Genomic DNA, 21,557 nt, shown 5'->3' with positions numbered 1-21,557 from the left:
ATGCCCTGTGGGGAACACAGGTAATTTAATCAGCGCTCAGCTGGTAGAACTCCAGGGTAGGGACGTGCCTTGGGCGCAGCTGTGACCCAGAGCTGGGCTCAGTTAGCTCAGCACAGCCAGCCTACATGGTGTCTGAGGCACTGTGGGCCAGTGAGTAGCATCACCGACCCCACCACCACCACCACCCACCTGGGACAAGTGGAACCTTCCCCATTCCAGCTATAGGGAGACTAGATGCTTTCAAATGTCTCCTGAGGGCCAGGGGTGGGAGAAGGGCTGCCCCCCCCCCCCCGTTACAAGCCCACAGCCCGAGATCTAGTAGAAAGATGGGTTTGTGAACGTGAGCTAACTGCTTGAAGTGAAGCTCAGCTGAGGTTTAAACACCAGAGGCTAAGGGTGGAGGACAGAGAGTGAGGCTGGCATGGGGCAGAGACCAGGTCTCAAAGGAAAGAGACGGGGGAAAGGAAGAGATGGAGACGGAGGAGAGGGAGAATTACTTAAGGCTTCAATTCATTTCAAAATGTTCTGTAGTAACCAATGGGAAGAAAGACAAAATAAATGGCCAATCAAACCATGTTGGGGTTCTGCTCACTGTGACTTAATAAACACAATCAATAGCACTTGTGTATTTTATCATTTAACTTATGGACACAGACTCAGGCTGGACCAGCAAGACGGCTCCGTGGGCCAAGGCATGGCCACCAAGACCGACACCCTGAGCTCCATGCTGGAGCCCACATGGTAGAAAAACATACCAACTTCCAAAACTTTTCCTCCGACCTAAACCATGTCACGTGTGTACCCCCAATAACTAAATATGATTAGTTTTTTATTATTTATTTATTATGTATACAACATTCCTTCCATGTATGTTTGCACGCCAAAAGAGGGCACCAGACCCTATTACAGATGGCTGTGAGCCACCATGTGGTTACTGGGAATTGAACTCAGGACCTCTGGAAGAGCAGTCAGTGCTCTTAACCTCTGAGCCATCTCTCCAGCCCAATATGATTAGTTTTTAAAAGATTTATCTTTATTACATTACCTTTGTGTGTTTGTAGTGTCTGTGTGAATGTATGTCACATATTAGGTACCTGTGACAGTCAGAAGAGGTCATTCCCATCCCATCGGCTGTGTGTCCCCTGTGTGGGCTCTGGGAACCGAACCCAAGTCCACGAGAAGAGCAGCCAGTGCTCAACCACTGGGCTAATTTACCTGCCCCTTAAACATCTTAAGTTTAAAAAAGAAAATCCTCTTTGCAACCCGGAACTCACTATTTAGTATGAGCTGGTACACACAGGCTCATGATCTTAAAAATAAAAAAATAATAATAATAAATACAAATCAGAACACTGAAAACAAACTGAGGGATGGACAGACAGATACCTCCAACCCCCGTGGAGAAGTGGCCGCAGGAGTTGAGCTAACCATCGTGCTCAGTAAGAGCAGGCCACCCCCACGGAAGGGACCAGATGTCCTCAATGGGTGTCACACACACGGGCCTGCAGACAACAGACTCACAGGCAGTGTTTCCACGGGGGAAGAACACCCTGGGATTTTTGTTTGTTCTGCCTGGAAAGTCACAGAGAAGTCGAAAATAGCTGGTGGTTATCTCTAGGCTGTGTGATTTTTAGGTAATTATTTTATCGTTAGTTATCAGGTCAAAAAAAAAAAAAAACCAAACCAAAACAACTGAGGACAAATGCCTAACTATGGCGCCTATTAGCATACTGACATGAACACTGGCCTCCAGGCTTCAATACCACTCCTACCTGTGGCTCTTCTCACCCAGCCCCCTCCCCAGACTTCTCCTGTGTGTGTGTGTGTGTGTGTTCCCCAGCGTGATTAAAACACAAACCCCACATTCCACCATCAAAAGTGACCTTTGCATTACTGAAAGCAGATGCTGCTTTCTCCCGTCTGGGATAACTGAAGCCGTCCATGCTCAGGGGAGAGGGTGTGAAGGTGCACTGGAGGACATGTGGGCGGGACTCGAGGTGAAGTTCTTCTGTGGGTTTTGATTATTCTATCTTGGCAGGGACTTGGGAGGGTACGCTATTTCCTCATCTCCCAAGTGAAACACAAGTCAACTGGATTCTTGATCTCAACTGTTGAGGGTCTATGAACTCAAGGACTGTACACACACGCCTTTCCAGTCACGCCTCTCAAGTGCCCGGTCAGAGAGAACTGGCAACAGGCATGATGTTTACATTGAACCCGTGTCACTAATCTTGAGAGTGAAAATGAACCCAAGGGAGAGACTGACAAACTCCAACGCTGACCAAGGGTAGACTGGCATTACAGGGCTGATGAGCCAGGCAGCTGGCATGCACCTATAACACCAGCACTTGGCAGGAGTTTAAGGCTGGCGTCAAACACATACGAAGCTGGATGTCAGCCTGGCCTATGGGAGACCCTGTCTTAAAAAAAATTATATATCTCCCAGTTACCAGAAAGAATGAGCAAGCCAGAACACGTCAGAACGTGCCAGAACATTCCAGAATGCACCAGAATGTGCAGGTGCACCCAGTTCTTTCGTGAACTTTGAATCCACAAACTGAGAAGTCCAGAGCAAACGGAACAGAATCACTGGGATCTAACACTAAAAATCGATTCCCTGGCCAGGGCCAGGGCTCAGTAGCAGAAGTTTGCCAGTCACACACAAAGTCCTGGATCTGATCCCAGCATGGCGACCCCAAACGAGAACAATGCCCATCAGCCTGTCCTTCCTTCCACAGAGGTGAGCAGGAAGGAAGCAGGAGGGAGCTGAAGGAAATTCTACCCGAAGGCAAACACAGTTGGGAGACACGGCTTTATCAAGCTGCAGGGAGAAAATCTGGAGACTCATGCCTGATGCCAGGGCAACCTGAACCCAAACCACAAATGCCATGGCCTCTGTAAGGGTCAGTGAAGGGTCTCCGGGAGCCGTGTGTGTTATAGGAGACTGGAGAAAAAGACAAGAGAATCAAAAAGGAGCGGTCTTGCCCTGAAGCTTGAAACCCAAGCTTCCATTACCGGTGACAACTGCCCACCCCTGCAAGCACTGGACACCTTTGGGATGCTCTCCGGCGTAGCTACCACATACATCTCCCTCTGAGAGCGGATGTGAAACTTTAGGCTGGAGTAGGAGCGTAACAAGCTCTCCTCTGGCACACAGCCAGGAGCGGAGCGCGGTAAGAATGAAAGAGTGCCACAAACCGCATTCACCAGGTCCCCACCGGCTTCTGTGATAGACAAGGGAAAGGCTCCCCTGCCCCGAGGCGGAGGGGTTTCAACATGGGCACAGTGACAGCAAATTCCACTGGGAGAGTCATGGGGGGTCCAGGCCTCCGACCACCATTTCAGGGATATGAGCACACCAGGGCAGCTCTACGCAGGCTCAGTGGGGACCAGTACCTCCCTGAGGCTCTACACACCCCTAGATGTTGGGTTATGGATACAAGGCCTGCTGGCCAGGTGTTAAAACAACCAAAAGTAAGTCCGTACACCCACACTCCTGGAGACACACTTGGGTCTGGCGCGGCAACGACATCACTTGTGACAGTGAGGGACCACGCACAGCAGTCGCCTCCTCGAGTGTATCCAACTGGACGGGCAAAGGTGTCCTGCACAAAACAGTGCACCTTCCACACTCTGAGACGTCATTAAGTAACTGCAACATGGGATGAACACTTGGCCCCGCCGCTGTAACCACGGCAGGGCAAGGTGCCGGGGCCTCACAGGGCCTGCTCTACAGAACAGCTCTGTCTGCTTCAGCTGGTGGTGAGGGAGCCAGAGACAATGGATGCCACAGGACATGCTCAAAACCAAGGGTCCTCGCGTGGCTTTCTCCTTCATTATCTCACGTGGACCAGACCGGTTCTGCGTGTGTCTCTCCATCAGGCCTCACGCGGGGAAGAGTACCGGTGGGCTCTCTCCATAGCAGTACTTGGCTATGGGGTCACGGTACGTGTTCTCATGCTGCACGCTCTGTTGGCGAAGGAAGACGGGAGAAGGACACAGAGAGTCAGCTGCAGTGACTGCCACACAATCCCCGCCCACTCCACCTCAAAACCAGCGTGCCTTGGGGTTTTAAGGAACTTTCTGGAATGAAGTAGTATTCTGAGCCCTGAGAGCCACAAAAACAGACAAGATGCTGCTACTGTGTCTTTTCTTCTTCTTCTTCTGTCTACCAGGCAGTTTTTTGAACAACCTGGCATCTTGACACTACTTCTCAATCCATCTGAAATGGGGTCTAAGGTATAGCACAGCCTGGCAGAGTGCTTGCCTAACATGCAGGAAGCCCTGGGATTGGGTGGCGCGGTGCACATTAGTGATGCCAGCATGGGAGTCAGGAGGAAGAGAAACTCGAGGTCATTCTCAGCAGTACAGTGAACTTGAGGCCAGCCTAGCTACATGAGACCCCATCTCAAACCCAAAAACAAGGACAAGTGAGACAGTTCAGGGGTTAACACAGCGCTTGCCTCCAAGCCTGAGGGACCTCAGTTTGATCCCCGGGACCCACACAGAAGAATGAGAAGCAAACTCAATAGGCTGTCCTCTGACCTCCACGTACATGTGGTGGCACAGCCACAGCCACAGCCACAGCCAGCCAGACACACACACACACACACACACACACACACACACACACACGTGCACGCGCATACACAATAGTAAGTATACAAAGAAGAAAATGATCCGAAACAGATGGAGATGCAGTGGGATTGGCACCTGACTGTGGTCAGAGAGAGATGCGGTCCCTGGTGAGGAGTCCTGCAGGGGACTTGGGAGACGCCACTTCAAATGGCCGTCATGCACTAAGGGCCTGTGCGCAAGCCAAGCACCTCCCAAGAGCCTCTCTGGCTGGGCACAGCAAGTGAAGTTGAGCCTAGACAATACCCCCCGACACACCCCTATGATAGATTTTCTAAACTTTTCTTGTCATCTGAGCCATTTGAGGTTTTGGCTGCTCTAGGGCTCATTAATCAGCCTCTACCAAAGCTATGCACCTTATTAATTGCACTTAGCAGACTTGAAGCCCAGTCTCTGGGCACGTGAACCAAGTGGCCATTGAGAACGGTCTCTCCTCGCACAACAGGAAGTACCTTCCGCTTTGTTGGCTACAGGAAGCTGCTATAATAATATCAGTCCCTTTTTCCAGCACTAGCCAGGAAGAGCAAGCGAGTCGGCTGAGCCCCCTCACACTTCCCTTACACCCATTACCTGGGAAGCCCCCCACCCCTTCAAGACCAGTGGAATTTCACATTCCAGAGTTCCTTCTATTCTGGCCCAGACATTTTCACAGTGAACTAGAGGTGCAAAAGGGAGTTACCAAGCACAAACCCAAAGCTTACAGGGGGCCAGAGACAGGCACGAGTCGGCTATCCCAGCGGGGTGTGCTTGTGGAAGAGACGTCTTACGGAGAGCTATGACAAGTGCCCAGCCACAGAGGCTGGGAACTTGGGCCGGCAAGATGGCACCGCAAGGAAAGGTGCTCACTGCCAAGGCTGATGGCCTGAGTTTGGGCCTCAGGACCCACGTGGTGTATGGAGAGAACTGACATTCAAAAAGTTGTCCTGGCTTGTATGCATGTGCCCCCCCCCCCCAGGGCACCTCATGGGTGGCAGGGGCATGGCAAGCGAGCAGAGCACTCAGGATTAGGCAGTGCATGCTCACCAAGAGCCTTGGAGGCCTCAGATATGATCCATGCTCGTTTAAATACCCACCTCCTACCCCTGGGATCCTGAAGCAAGCCACAGATCTGCCCCACGACAAGTGACTGCCTCCTCTCAATGACCGCCTACTGCACCTACACGTCTCATCCCGCCACCCCCCAAAGCAGCAGAGCATGGTGCCAACGAAGACCCTTCCCACCCTGGCTCTGTTCTCCAGCTCTGCCTCCCTCCCACCTCCCCCAGCGAGAGCCAGCACCACGTCTGACCTGCGACGAAGTCCTGCACTTAGCCAAGCACAGTTCGAAGTGGTCTTCAACTGCCATGAAGAGGTTCTGGAAGGCCACAGCTGCCCGGTTGAGGAAGCGCTCCAGCAGAAGTTGCTATGGAAACAAAGTATTCAGGATTGGTAGTAATGGCAGGCCAAACCAGCCTGCCCGGAGCGATTCTCTCACCCACCAGATCCCTGGCTAGCAATAGCATGGTCCTCTCTGCGAAGGAACCACAAGCCAGGGACCAGCTCCTCTCTCGGGGGAGGCAAGTGTACCTATAAAGCTCCTCTTGAGCACTCCAGGAGATGCCCGGGAGACAAAGCGGCGGGGAGCTGGAGTCCCTACCTTGCTGGGCTGCAGACAGCAGGAGACACAGTACTCGTAGGTTTCGCAGCAACCGTTGACCAAGCAGCCTTCACAGCAGTACCGCTTCGTGCTGGGGACCCTGACATCGCAGCAGCCGCTCGCCAACACGTTCTTCCTCTCGCAGACATAGCCTGAAAGCCAGGGACGTGGCTGAGCACCAAGGCTGGCTTCGCCTAGGCAGTCACCACTAACTGGATCCACATTGTCACTGTGTTCAACCAGTTTCCAGTCCACTGTGTAAGTGTGAGCTCATCACCATGCCACGCTACGCCACGCCCACGTGGTTGGGCGTTAACATAAGCAGGCAATCTTTCACCTCGGCCTCTTTTAAAGAGTCTGAGATAGGGCTGGAGAAGATGGCTCAGCAGTTAAGAGCACTGGGTACTCTACCAAGAGGTCTGAGTTCCATTCCCAGCAACCATATAGTGGCTCACAACCATCTCTAGAGGGATCTGATGCCCTCTTCTGGCATGAAGGTGTATATGCAGATAGAGCTCTCGTATACATAAAATATATAAATAAAAAGTCTAAAACAGAAACAAGGCACCCATTCATAAAAAAAACGAGTACTTTGTGGATTTAAAAAGCAAGCACACAGCTTTTGATGGCTTCTCCATGCTTGCTGTTGTGGTCACTTAAAGGGACTGTTAAAATAGGATGTCACAGTCCACCTTCATAACTCTGCTTCCAGTGTACACAAACATGGTGGGGGAGGGACACAGTCACCCCCTGAGAACTGGGGATGATGCTTTCAAATCCTTGAGGGAGAGAAAAACCCAATTCAATCAACTGAGAAAACCCATCACACAGATATGCATGTCCAGTGTCAGCCAGGCCTCCTCGCTGGGGCTGCTTTACTATTCAGAGCATCCAGGGAGACAACTCCCTGCACCTTTTGGGAACAGGTATGTGTGGGGGCTCTCTGGCATGTATGTTGGGGCCCTCAGGTGTGTGCAGGGGCCTTCAGGCATGCATGTGGACTTTCAGGTGTGTGCAGGGGCCCTCAGGTATATATGTTAGCCCTGAGGTCTGTGCAGGGACTCTTGGGTATGTGTGTAGTCCTCCAGGTGTGTTCAGGAGCCCTCTGGTGTGTGTTTGTGGTGGTAGGGCCCTAAGGTATGCATGTTGGCCCTCAGGTGTGTGTAGGAACTCTCTGGTGTGTATGTGGGGGCCCTCAGGTGTGTGTAGGGCCCCTCAGGTATGTGTGTGGGTCTTCAGGTGTGGGAAGGGGCCCTCTGGTGTGTGTGTTGGGCCCTCTTGTATTCGTGTGGGCCCTCAGGTATGCATGCTGGCCCTCAGGTGTGTGCAGGGCCCCTCAGGTATGTGTGTGGGTCTTCAGGTGTGGAAAAGGGCCCTCCGGTGTGTGTGTAGGGCCCTCCTGTACTTGTGTGGGCCCTCAGGTATGCGTGTGTGGCCCTCGGGTATGTGCAGGGCCCCTCAGGTATGTGTGTGGCCCTCAGGTGTGCAGCAGCTGTCCCCAGCATCAGCCCAACTGAGTGCCCCAGCTCTGTCTCCAGAGAATGAGGCTGGTGGAGAAGAACTTGTTTTCAGAACTGCTCTGGAAAACAAGGTCTGTGCAGGAGAGGGCAGAGTGGCAGAACCTGACACCAGAGGGGACACTAGGGGGCCCTCACTCCACACTAGGGAGACCAGGAGAGAACAACTCCCACCCACCTGGGAGCTGGTGGCTTCTGTTTTGTTTCTGCTACGGTGTCTCCTGAGCGAAGATAAGCCCTAGTAGATGCTTCCGCCCCAGCTGCCCCCGCTCATGCTGTTGACAAGGGTTCTGAACAGAATTCCCAGGGAGGATTCCACCCCAGATGATAACAGTACAGGAGCCCTGTATCATGGGGATGGACAATACCGTGCACCCCAAGAGCAACCTGCTGACACCGCCTGCCCTTGGCCCTTTCCTTCCCACTGCCAACTCCCGGCACTCAGCCCTCACTCTGGTGCTCACCTCCCAGTGACCAGGTCTAACTTTTGAGGAGAGCAGGCTTACCCATGCCTTTCCCGGTGTAATTTTTAACTATATGTGTGTGCACATGTGAGTGCAGATTCCCACCGAGACCAGAAGAGGGCGCTGGATCTCTGGGAGTTGGGGTCACAGGCAGTTAGGGAGCTGCCTTCCGTGGCTGCTGAGACTCAAACCCAGGCAGGCCCTTTGCAAAGGCACTCAGCGCTCTTGACCACAGACCCATCTCTCCAGCGCTTCTTTATTTTTAGTTGAAAAAACAAAAACCAAAAAAAACCCTACATGAACCATACGGGGCATTGTGATGTTTCAGTCCACACACACACCACGGTGCCGATGAGCCTGCAGTTATTATTTCCGCCAAGTCCTGTGAGACCAGGGCCAGCAAATGTGTTGGTCTTGCCTGGAAAATTAACTTCCAGCTTCTGAGAAGTTTTTGACTCTAATTAGCTATTTGGTTTAATGGCGCTGTCACCCTAGCGACACGGTGGCATCTCGTTACTAAACAGCATCAACAGTCGTAAGTTGTTTGTTTTGTTCTACTAAAAACCACGTTTCCCATATTTGTAAAGGCAAAATAAAACCTGTGGCCCCTGTGGAATTTCCAGGGGTTGAGAAGGTGAATATTAGATGTTTTAACTAAAGGAATCTATGAGTCTGTCTGACCTAAATTAACGGAAGGAAAGCACTGTTTTTGTAGCTACAGGAAAATAAAACGACAAACTGCCCCTGTACTACGATTTCCTGTTTGCTGAGTCTGTAGAAACAAGCCCTGGCCTCCAAGCTGGGCCCCTAATCCCCCCAACTTGCTGTCTGCTAACTGCATCTTCTTGGTGAAGTAACAGGCCTGCGCGCAATTTCTCTTTCCTTATAGGAAGACTTACAGGCCAGCAAGATGGCTCTGCCAGCAAAGAAGGCTGCTAACAGGCTGACGGCCTGAGTTCAATCGCTGGGATCCACATGGCGAAAGCAGAAAAACATTTCCTACAGGTTAGCCTGTGACCACCACAAACACCACGTGGTGCACACACACACACACACACACACACACAACACACACATGCACGCACACATGCGTGCGCGCGAAACAAGATGAGGAACCCCTGTGCCTGTGCCTGGCAGGAAGTGGTCTGGGCCTGAGGCCAAGGCTGGAGCGGTAAGCAAAGAGAACCTGCTAGGAGTTTGGCTCCTCAGCCAAGCTTCCCAGATGCTGCAGGGAGCTTGGGACAGAGAGAACGGTATGGAAGACACAGAGGAGCAGGAAGGACAAAGTGTTGTGAGGGAAGGCTGTCCAGAGTCCCAGGGCCTTGAGAGCAGGGAAGGGAGGCTGTACCCAGCTCGTCCGTGATGAGATCCTTCCCTTGAACAGAGTTTCGGCACTGGTTGGTGGGGCGGCTGCTGTTGCCCAGGTCAAACTGGACCTTCCATGGAATGGGCTGCTCACGGTCTTGAACCTGGAGAAGGTTCCGATCTCTTACCGCCCTCTCTTCCTGCAATGAGACCACAGGGGGAAAGGAAGGTTCATTTTTTCCCGCTTCACTTGCCCTGCATGAGAATACCCCTCCGCCCCCCTCCGCCCCCCTCCACACCCCCTCCACCCCGGCCCCACCAATCCTGGCGAGGGCACAATCTGAGCAGAGTCACAAAATAAGCCAGCAGGAAAATGTGGTAAGTTAAAGCTATCCTCCCAAGTGGCTGTGCTGATCACTCAAGGCCCCAGAGGCAGATAAAAGAGTCTATGGAATTCTAGAAGAAAAACTTTGCCCCCTGCAGGCAATTTAAGCTTTGAAATACTAAAAAGCACACACCACGGGACAGAACATGAAGCACGAACACTTTTAGAACCAGGAGGTTCTAAAACATGTTAGTCTGATCATCCCAGACTGTCGCCTGACAGCTTGGTCCACGAGGCCTCAGCCATGACAAGGACTTGTGTAGGAAACCCGAACCAGGGGCCTAACTTTAAGGGCGAGGCAAGGCCTGATAACTCGCAAAGGTCTTTCTGTGTGTGAAAACATAGAGCAGCCATCTGACAGCTGCTCCTAGACGCCATTCTGGCTACATAGCCCTCTGCCTAGCAAACCAAGGGAGGAGTGGCCCTGGGGTGAGAGCCTGGATCTTTCTCTTAGACAGGAGCCACACCTTTAAACTAGAGAATGGAGCCCAGCCCAGCGCTGCAAACAAGCCAAGCACAAAGCAGTCACTTTTGGATGCACCTAATTATGAATGAATAACAAAACAACTCTAAATGACCCTCTAAAACCCTCTGGCCTGTTTTGGGTTTTAAGACAGAGCTTCTCATTCTATAGTTCAGGCTTGCCTGGAACTCACAGCAATCCTTCTGCCTCAGCCTCCAGATGCTGGGATTGTAGGATCATGGTGTGCACCACCATGCTTGCATGTCCACACCTTGCTCTAGGAAACTCCTTAGTGAGTGCCTTCCTACAGAAACCACACGCTGGGCTTTCCCACAACTCTGCTTCAATACTGCGCAGGAAAACAAAAGCAAAAAAACCAAAACACATGGAAATATGTTGATTGTTAACCACAGGAGAGACTAAATGAGAAACAATGCCATCCTTGTACATCATTATCCAAAAGAAAAGGGTCATTCAAAAACAATGCTTATCAACATGAAATTCACAAACTTAAGTGTTAGAATCCCAACACTTAAATACAATGCATTTGGTTCTGCCTCCTGAGTGCTGGGATTAAAGGTGTGCACGTTTGGTTTCGGCATGCTCACCTCTGACCACGTTTACAGTCGCTCTCGGCGCTACTGGGTGGTTAAACATGCCCAAGGCCCCGCATTATCTAGATAATCAAATCTTTACAGACGCATAAATAATCCATCGTGCTGGTGCGCCGTCATTAAAGAGACACAGCCTCCACAGACCAGACACAAGCCCTGGCTCTGCTTTCGGGGTGACACTGCGGATCAGTGTGGGACTCTGGAAAAGTCCCGTGAGTCCCTCACAGTGGTAAGTGCTAGGCTGGGCCAGATAACTGTCCCAAAGTCTGACCCACCACTGCAATATTCCAGCATTTACCCAGATGACCTCTCTCACAACCACTGGGACTGGATCCCCCTCTTTCAGTGTGCTCATGGAAAACAGTCCTCCAAGATGGCTTCCCTGTGCACTGCCTCTCCTTTCTGTTTCTCATTAAAGATGTGGCTAGCAGGCCCAGGACAGGACAGGTGTCAACTCTGCAGGAGGGGAGGCGGGGGGTCTCTTAGGTGCACCCTTCAAGTCTCTCAGGAGCAGACCCTGACAGTGTATCCCAGGAGATTCTCTGCCACAGGCCCCCAGCCTTGTGGTTCTCCAGCACCTGAATTTGCCAAACCTGAACATTCGAAACCTCTGCCAAGAGGACTCTGCGGGTGAAAAGTCGGCCGTGACATTTTTAAAGTCAGATGGCAAGCATATGGAAGGGACAGAAGACCAGTTCCATCCAGTGGGTACCAGGCTTTCCAACAGAGTTCCTGCTGCCCTTTCGGGCTGTCTCATCTTCAAGGCTTTCACAAATATGTGTATTGTTTTCATTCAAGATTCAAGAGTGAGGTGACGCACACTTTTAACCCAGTGCCCAGGAGGCAGAGGCAGGCGAATCTCTGCGGATTCAAAGAAACCTGGTCTACATGAAGACAATGCAGGACAGCCAGGGCTACATAGAGAGACCCTGTCTCAGACAGCGATAATAGGAACAAATCCGCCCAAAGGGAATTCTTACACAGTGCCCTACTTTACTCGAGTGCTCCAAGAGGCGGCTGACAAAGGCTGTGGTCGTGACTCAGAGCCACCGACGCCTCAGGATGTTAGAAGTCCACACAGATCCACTGCCGAGGAAGGATGGGAGCGGAAGCGGACAGAGACACAAGAGAACGTTCTTTGTAAGTGCAAGCAGCTGTGGAGCCTGCACAGCCAATGCACACACAGGGCCTCGCCTCAGGTTTTTAAAAGGCTAATTAGGAAGCATGCAGTGTAGGTCTTAGGGGTAATTAGAAGGGTCAAATGAAAGGCGTGTTCCAGAGACGCACAGCTGACATTAAGGAATCTGCACAGGAGTCTGAACAACAGAGGAGACAGACCAAGGCCGCTGCAAACATCTGAGGTTGAGAACTGCAGCCCGGAAGCAGGGGATTATAGTTGTAAAGAATCATAAAGAACTTTAAAAAAAATTTATTTTTATTATTTGTGTGAGGGGGAGGGGTGTACATGGTAGCCAGAAGAGGGTGTTGAATCCCACGGAACTGGAGTTAGCTGGGAACAGATCCCGGGTCCTCTGCAAGAGCAGCAAGCACTCTTAGCCATGGGGCTACCTTTCCCATGCTGAGGGGTTTTAAAGACGGTGGAATCACTTGTATGTTAAGGGAGAAGCCAGTCCACCTCAAGTAAGAGAAGCAAAACCATACCAATGAAAGGTCAGGAGGAAGCCGGGCGGTGGTAGCGCACACCTTTAATCCTAGCACTCGGGAGGCAGAGGCGGGAGGATCTCTGTGAGTTCGAGGCCAGCCTGGACTACAAGAGCTAGTTCCAGGACAGGCTCCAAAGGTACAGAGGAACCCTGTCTCGAAAAAACAAAAAACAAAAGAAAGGACAGGACAGGAATGCCGTGTTGGTGACTCCATGATGCCAGTGCCATGCTCTGTAAAGTTTGCAGAGAACAAGTCTTTGCTGGTAACCAGTTTCAAAGAGTGAGGCAGCTCTCTCTGTACTCAGCCACACTTCCTATAATGCCCATGGGGTGGTTTGAATGAGAACGGCCCCCATATGTACATATAGTTGAACACTTGGTCCCCAGTTGGTGAAACTGTTTAGGAAGGATGAGGAGGTGTGGCCTTGTTAGAGGAGGTGTGTCATGGGGGCGAGGGGGGGTGGTGTGGTGGTGGTGGAGGGGGGAGCTCTGAGGTTTCAGAAGCACAAGTTAGCTCTCTGCCTTGTGGTGGTAGATCAGGATGTGAGCTCTCAGCTGCTGCTCCAACACCATGCCTGGCATGCCTGTCTGCCTGCCTGCTGCCAGGCTCCCTAACCCTCTGAAACTGCAAGCCCCAAACAAACTCTTTTAATGCAGACAACATAAGTGGGCACCCATCCACATAGGTAACTGCTTTCCAGCAAAGGGGGTTAATGCATTTTCAAAGAATTGAGCAGACAGCCCAGCCCTACAAAACGCTGCAACACCTAAGTACAAAGAGAACCTTAGCCCTCACTTGATGCCCCCAGAAGTGTCCCACCCTGCCATCCCCTGACCCACCCTGTGCTAGTGTACCGCACATCCTAGATCAGTGTCTGAAGTCATCGCTTACCCTCTCTCGCGCTCCCACAGATGGCAGGCACCCAGGGAGTAGACCTCAGTGCCCCTGTGCTAGTGCTGTGCCCAGGTCACCATCATCCCCAACCCTCTCCCCCATAGCACCCGCTCCTGCACTCCCATCTCTAACAACTTAAATTATCCCCTGAAGCATTAATAAGGTAGAAACCCAAAGAAAAGAGGCATCCCAGGCTACAAGACACTGGGTCGGCGGCCGTCTGGGCAGAGACTGCTACACAAGCTCGAGGTGTCTTAGGGATGAAGAGTCAAGGGGCCCAGGGGACCTGGGCGCCACAAGCCTCCTCTCCTTCTGTGATGAACATCACCGGGGGCATTCCTCTCACCGCCTCTACCTCATAGAAGAGAGATGGAGCCCAGACTGGGTCAGCTTTGGGCGGCAGCCAGCCAAGCCGGAAATCACGTTCAGGAAGGACTGACCCACAAAGACGCAGCGAGCAGGGGGCCTGTGTGGGAACAGCCCAAGCCGTGGGGGACCCACAGTATGAGTTCGTGTCTACTGGTGGAAAACTAAAACATAACTCTGAAAATATTTATTTTAAATCAAGTATTTATTAATGAACTCATGGCATGCTAGCCACTGGTTCTTCTTTTTGATTTTGGTTTTTGGTTAAAGATTTTTTAAAAGAATCTTATAAGCTGGGTACGGTGTGACATACGCCTTTGATCCCAGCACTTGGGAGGCAGAGATAGGTGAATCTCTGTGAGTTTGAGGCCATCCTGGTCTACTTAATTAATTCCAGAACAGCCAGGGCTACATAGTGAGATGACCCCCCCCCCAACACACACACACACACACACACAGAGTGACAGGCCAGACAGCTGCTGCTGGCCACTATGTGGAACAAAGCCAGGATGGGCGTTTACCTCCTGTGAAGTCTCTGTGCCAGTGGACAACTCTGTATAGCACCATGGTTGATCCTGTACCACACTAGACACCCAGTTCTATGCCCAAACTTGAAAGATGTCCTTCTTACATGTTTATTACAGGGCGACCAATGGAAAGTAGCCACGAGGATCCGCAAAAAGCCAGGCAAAGCGCTCGGCCTCGGCCCAGCAGCTCAGTCGCAGGCCTGTGCTAGTGAGTGGATGGATACACAAAAACTCACCAAGTGGGTGTTTTCTGCCCAAAGACGGAGCCCCAATGCCCATCAGTGACACGGACTGATGTGACAGCTACCTACATGGGAACACTGGGTCACAAGATAACACAGTTGAGTCTGGAAACACCACCGCGCTCACAGAAGATCACGCGTACATACGATTCCATCTATATGAAATAACCAGGTGGGGGATGGGAGAGATGGCTCGGGGGTACCCGATGACCAGTGTCTAGCTCCTGGGCCCAGTGGGCCACTGCAATGACTCAGCAGGTGGAGATGCTGGCCTCCAACCTGACAACTGAGGAACCATGTGACAGGAAGGAAGGAAGAACTGACTCCCCAAACTGTCCTGATGGCCACATGAGCAAAGGGGCTTACGCACACTCCTGCCTTCCCCCAACATCATACAAACACTCTCACACAAAATAAATAATACAGTAAAAATATATTTTTTAACAGGAAGTAGGTTAGAGATTGTTGAGGGCTGACAGGAAGGGGAAAGTCGACGATTGCACCCTAAATTATGACAGTGGTAACGGCTACCTCACTGTGACCTTACTGAAAACCACGGGACTGCACACCCAGGTGAACTGCCACTTCAGAGGGCACACCTGGACTCTGAGTGCTGCCTGTAGGATTCGCCCATGGGCACTGCTCTGCGAACACATCTTCACGGAGCTGCCAAGCGGTGTCCCACTCTGCCACAATATACCCCAAACTCACAGCTGCGAACATCACAGCCACGGAAAGGCAACAAGCTCCGGGGAGGAACACAGACTCCAAAAATTCGAGCTTTCACTTGGAAACTCGTGTGTTATCCCTGGCAGTGGGAAAGGTCAGAACACCTCTATGAGGGAGAAGGCTCTCTCCATTCGAGCGAAACTCTGAGGTGAACAAACCATTGACCACCCATTCTTTCAGACAAGAATGTGGCTGGGAGTGGGGGTGGCTAGTTTAGCTTGTAACTCAGCCAGACTTCAGCACGCAGAAGGCAGCATGGGCTCTCTAACTCCTGCCTCAGCACAGCAGACAGGAGCTTAAAATTAGTCATTTTCCCGACTTCCTTCTCAGTGAGCCAGCTGCTCTACCTGCCTAAGCAGGTGGAAAGATTACGCTCTATCTAGGATAGCGGTTCTCACCCTTCCTAACGCTGCGACCCTTTAATATAGTTCCTCATGTTGTGGTGACCCCAAACCATAAAATTATTTTTATTGCTACTTCATAACTGTAATTTTGCTACTGTTATTAATCGTAATGTAAATAACTGTGTTTTCAACGGTCTGAGATGACCCCTGTGGAGAATCACTGATGTGGGGCAAATGCCGTCCCTGTCCTGGTGTGCTGAGAACCACCACCTGTGTTCCCATTCACGCTCTTAGAGCAATTTCCATCATGCCTGATGATGGCTGAGGTAAGTGTCACCACCGGTGAACATGGCCACCATGGTTTAAGTGTTTCTGAATCTAATTTAGACCTCACAGACTTCTTGAAGGGGATTCTCCTGGGGTGTGCATACCATATTCTAGAAGCTGATCGGCTAGATTATTCTGAAAAACAAATCCCCAAGAGTTTAACACAATACAAATGTCTTACTTGTGCTCCCAGTACCCCACAGTGAGCCTACAGGATGGGAACTACATACGCACCAGGACCAAAACCCAAGAAGAGAAGGAGGGATGAAGGGAGCCATCTCCACAGGGGCTATGCTTCCCAGGCCCTCTGAGGCCAGGGAAGAACCAGAATGAGAGAGCAAGAGACCAAAAGAGAGTGCAGACAGCACAGATTAAAGAATGGGGGTCATCAAACCCCTGCTGGAGGCCACCAGTAAGTGTGAGACCTGGATTCTCGGGGGAAGCCAGAGGAATCTATATTTTTGAAATCCCCACCTTTTTGGAACTCACTCTGTAGACCAGGCTGGGCTTGAACTCACGGAGATCTGCCTGCCTCGCCCTCCCAAGTGCTGGGATCAAAAATGTGCACCACCACCCCCAACAGCATGATCCCATTTTTTTTTAAAAACACCACACACAGAACGTTAGTCGGTTTACTTCTGTCACCTTGTCACAAGCGGACAACCTCAATTTGGAAATCTGGGCTGGTCTGTAACACAGTCAGACACCAACCCTTCTCAGAGGTCCAGTTCCTAATCACACTCCAGTCCTGCGAAGGACACTTGGCGGAGAAGATGGCCACAGGATCTGAGAACGACACGGATGAGCAGCGCCCAGCCTTCGGTCCCACTCCACAGACATGAGGCCAGGCTACACGAGAAGAAAATGGCCTGAAACCTGAGAATAAAAGAGGTGGGAGCTATAAACGAGTCTTAGGCAAAGCAATGTGGCGACCTGCAAGAAAGTGCTCCAAGAGCAGCACAGGAGAGTGCACCGAGAGAGTGCTCCAAGAGCCACACAGGAGAATGGTCCAAGAGTCATAAGGGAGAGTGTTCCAAGAGTCATAAGGGAGTGTGCTCCAAGAGAGAGTACTCCAAAAGCCACTCAAGAGAGTGCTCCAAGAACCACACAGGAGAGTGCTCCGAGAGTCATAAGGGAGAGTGCTCCAAGAGCCGCACAAGAGAGTGCTCCCGAGAGCCGCACAGGAGAATGCTCCGAGAGAGTGCTCCAAGAGTCATACGGGAGAGTGCTCCAAGAGAGAGTGCTTCAAGAGTCACATAGGAGAGTGCTCTAAGAGATTGCTCCAAGAGCCGCACAGGAGGGTGTTTCAAGAGCTGCACAGAAGAGGGCTCAAAGAACCAGAATTGAAACACAGGTTCTCAGCACCCAAGGGCAAAAGCGGAGGCTAACAACCCAGGGCTGGTTGGGTGTGCACAAGTATGCCTTACACTTCACAACCTGACAGTACTTCCTACCAGCCACTTTTAAGAGCTGTATTTCACAGGTGACAGCATCCCAGGGCCAACCGAGTTGTGTGCAGCTACCCAGTTGTGAACTGAATACCCATTGCTACACTGGAATCAGTGCCAAACCCTTCACTCCCAAAATGGCATTAGCTGATAGTGACATCCACAGATTGACAAGTGGAGTGTCTCCAAGGTAACTAGAATTCTGTGAGGTCATGGGGTGGAGTCCCCAGGGATAGATGGACTGGTACATTTGAAAGGGGCTGAAGGGACCAGTGTGCAGCTGGGGCAGGGGGCAGAGGGAACACCACATGCAGAATCTGCAGGCATCCGAGTCTGGAACCTCCTAGCTGCTAGGATGCATGTGTGTTGTTCAGGCCACCAGAGTTCATGTGGTGTTGCAGTAACCCACACTAAGACGACAAGTTCATTCCACCCTGACGGGACTTGAGTCTCAGGCTCTGCACATAGATGCACTGTTCATCTACTATCAAAGGCTCAGGGCAGCAAAGGCTGGCAATGTTATCAATGCTCCTGGCTTCAGAGAAAATAGAAAAGCAAAAACAAAAACAAAAAGACAAACACAACAGGTCTAGGGATTTCATAATCCCTGCTAAAAGACTTAAATCGCAAGTAAAAACAAACAAACAAAAAAAGATGCCACAGCCTACCCTCACCTCACACACCACATCACCACACACACACACACACACACACACACACACACACACACAGTAGCTAAAATGTGGCTGTAGGGAAGGCTGCCAGGTAGACAGCATCTGAGCCATGATTAAGAAGGAAAAAAAAGGAATAAACTGGCTGAGAAGTCGTCACCCCCACCAAGAAGACTCACTTGAACCAATATCCGGCCCCTGGAAATCCTGGGGGTAGGGACAGAGAAGAAGGCTGGAGTGTCTGAACAAGACACACAGGTCTCTGTGCTGGAGAAAATTGTGTTGTAAAGAAGGGTGAGGTGACACAGATGAGCAAGCCCACAAACAAGAAATACCGGGTTTGTAATTGCCACACATGCAAATGGCATAAAGGCAGGCAGGGGAGTGTATGACACTGGGTCACCAGCATGACCTGAGTCATTAGCTGTGGTCAGTTGGTCTCCAAATGACCAAAATTCATTCAATCACACAGAGAACTCAAAGGAGCTCTTTTCACTTGAGCAAAGAATTACCCATTTGGGAAGGCCATGGTGGAAACTGTGTCTAGATCATCAACCCTGCCACTGCACAGACTGTGAGACAAACAGAAAGCAAAGCTGCTGGGCTGCACACCCGTCCAGGCAATAGACCAGAGTGTCCTGGCCCCGAGTGGGCGACAGCCACAATTCTGGCCAATGAACAGGCACAGGACATTGCAGAGCCAGAGCCAATGTTTTGGGGACAGAAGTGACAGAAAGAAAAGAATGACAGAAGTGTTAACAGTAAAGTCACTTAGGGAGATGGTGAGGACTGGGAAGGCACAAAACTGGCAGAGGAGAGCCAAGGGTTCTGTTCCAGGAGGTGTAATGCAAACAATTACCTGAATTTGGAAAACTGAGACAGGAGGATTACAGGTTCAAGTCAAATCTTGACAAGGTAAGAACACACACACACACACACACACCATTCAGAAAAGAAGAAAAAGGATGCAGAAGACAGAAGAATTTGGGACTTTCTGGGCAGGGCTAATCTAAAGTAACATACTGAGATGTTAATGGTACACAGAGGAACAACAAAGCTAGTCCACACCTATGCAGGTATACAGAGAAAACATAGGTCAGTTCGCAGCACTCGCTAAGGTCCCCTAGACAAAGGAAGGATCATGGGGTGTGGAAATGAGTCTACAGACACAACTCATGAAGGCCAGCTGCTCACACGACCACACATGCCTCTGCAATACTTGGCCTGTGCCTACAACCAGGTGAGAGGTGAGAAGCACTCCCTCCCCAGCTCTCCTGCCTCCCCAGCCCCCAGGTGGCATTTACTTTTATCTACACACTACTCAGCTATACATTTAATGCATGAACTTGACCCCTCAGGACAGTGGCCTCCCTCAGCCTTTCCAAAGAAGCAGGGACAGATTTGAGGAGACTTTCCTTCAAGGAAGGTTTAAATAGCCCTTAAGTTCTGGACCCTTAGCCCTTAGAAAATGGCAATAATCCCAGCACTCGGGAGGCAGAGGCAGGCGGATCTCTGTGAGTTCGAGGCCAGCCTGGTCTACAAGAGCTAGTTCCAGGAGAGGCTCTAAAAAAGCTGCAGAGAAACCCTGTCTCGAAAAACCAAAAAAAAAAAAAAAAAAAAAAAAAAAAAAAATGGCAATAAAATTGCAGTGAGAACACTTTGCACCTTTTGTAACAAGGTAGCAAAGAGACTGGGGGTGGGGGGAGGGATACAAGACAGGCTGTAGCACAGCAAAAACCCACAACGCAAAGACTGTGAGACATAAAAACAGAATGGATAAGAGAAAAGAAGTAAAACCGGATGAAAGGATAAATTGGGGAGAGGGGCAGCTGAAGGGGGCACAAGGTAACTCAGAATGAAAACTTCGGGTATTATTTCCTATTAAAACTGGATTGCAACTCTCTAGGAACTCTCACTCCACCCAACCAAAATGAAAAGAGAAGGTTAAGGAAAAAAAAATCCACCCAACCAAGATGTGCACAAAAAGAGGCACCTCCAGGAGCCTGGTGAACACAGCATGGAGCCCTTGGCCACTTCCTGGCCTAGCCACCTCTACCTACTGCCCACCCGTCCACCGATAGGTCTGGGTGCAGAGCAGGAGCGTGCCTGAGGATGAATTGCTGAGTCCCTGCTCTGCCTGGCCTACCAGCCAGGTCTGGCATGGGGGAGGGAGGATACAAAGACCTGGGATGTCCCCCCTTTCTGACCCTCCATATAGCCTTCAATACACAAGAGGCTAAGGGTCAGAGGACAGGAGCGAGGGGAACAATCAGAAGGAGGAGGACTACAGAGTTGAGGACAGAGGATAGAGGATTGAAGGAGGGGTGGAGGGAAGACCAGATGATCAGGAAGAGGAGTACTGGATGATCCAAGACTTAAAGGAAGAGAATCAGAGGCCTGGAGGGAGTACAGAATGGCTGTACATTATAAGGAAAAGGACTACAAGGTGGGACCACAGGGAGGGGCATCAGAGGACCAGAGAAGGCAGAGGATGGAGGGTCGGAGGGAAGAAGTGTGAGAACGGAGGATCAAGGATGGAGGGCTGGAGAAGGATGAATGATGGGAGGGAAGAGGGTTGGAGGAGGGCTGGGGAGGACGGAGGATGGGCGGAAGGAAGGAAGGGAAGAAGGAAGGGCGGGAGGGGGGCTGAAGCAGGGCAGAGGAAGGGAAGGAGGAGGGCTGGGGAGGACGAAAGGTTAGAGGAAGGAGGACCGATGGAGGACGGGGGGGGGGAGCGAAGGGGGAGGAAGGAGAGCTGGGGGATAGGAGGGAGGAGGACTAGAGGAGCATAGGAAATAGGTAGGAGATCTGCGGGAGGACAGAGGATCTGAGGGAGGAGGGTTAGAGGAGGAAGAAGGATCAGAGGGACAGACGTCCCGAGCGCACTCGCTTACCTGCTTGAAGGTGTTGCAGAGGAAGTAAACCAGCGAGAGCCCGAAAACCAGGGCGAGCACCCAGCGCTTGCGCAGGAGCCGGCGCCACAGCAGCACTGCAAGGTTCTGCATTCCGGAGCAGCGCAGGCGCAGAGACGACCCCGCGGCATGACCCTCTAAATTCGCTCCTAACCCTGCCCAGCCTCCCCGCAGCAGCCGCCCCGGCCACGTGATCCGCCGCACGCCCGCCCCGCCCAGTGATGCCCCTGCCAGGCCCCCCTCCGTGCTTTCTTGCCATTGGTCCCCCGCAGAGACACGGCCTTCTATTGGCTGAATCCGGAGGCATGGGCGGGCCGTCGGAGACCAGAGGCCGGCGTTGCTGTGCCTGGGTCCTAGCGCCGACATTGCGCACCTGGCAAGCCGGCCGGAAGTCACGTGCCGCCCGGGCCGCG

General features: G+C 51.5%; 1 protein-coding gene across 1 annotated transcript; it reads right to left on the bottom strand.

Moving 5' to 3' along the window:
• Positions 1-3,202: 3,202 nt before the first annotated feature.
• On the bottom strand, positions 3,203-21,325 carry Spring1 (SREBF pathway regulator in golgi 1). The gene is made up of 5 exons (XM_038346674.1): positions 21,127-21,325; positions 9,601-9,757; positions 6,272-6,423; positions 5,924-6,037; positions 3,203-3,969 (listed from the first exon to the last, which is right to left on the bottom strand). Exons 1-5 carry the CDS (start codon positions 21,235-21,237, stop codon positions 3,886-3,888), a joined length of 618 nt encoding a protein of 205 aa, XP_038202602.1. The 5' UTR covers positions 21,238-21,325; the 3' UTR covers positions 3,203-3,885.
• Positions 21,326-21,557: the final 232 nt, after the last annotated feature.

Source organism: Arvicola amphibius, chromosome 10 (assembly GCF_903992535.2).
Source record: "Arvicola amphibius chromosome 10, mArvAmp1.2, whole genome shotgun sequence".
NCBI lineage: Eukaryota > Metazoa > Chordata > Mammalia > Rodentia > Cricetidae > Arvicola > Arvicola amphibius.
This window is presented reverse-complemented; position numbering and strand designations above follow the sequence as displayed.

What these genes read in the sequence shown, in the direction of transcription:
- Spring1 (XM_038346674.1), bottom strand. Translation starts at nt 21,237, where the DNA reads ATGCAGAACCTTGCAGTGCTGCTGTGGCGCCGGCTCCTGCGCAAGCGC. An exon ending in TCTCATCACGGACGAGCTGG is followed by an intron (nt 6,424 to 9,600) that starts GTACAGCCTCCC and finishes CCTGGCTTTCAG; the next exon opens with GCTATGTCTGCGAGAGGAAG. An exon ending in GCTGTCTGCAGCCCAGCAAG is followed by an intron (nt 6,038 to 6,271) that starts GTAGGGACTCCA and finishes TTGTTTCCATAG; the next exon opens with CAACTTCTGCTGGAGCGCTT.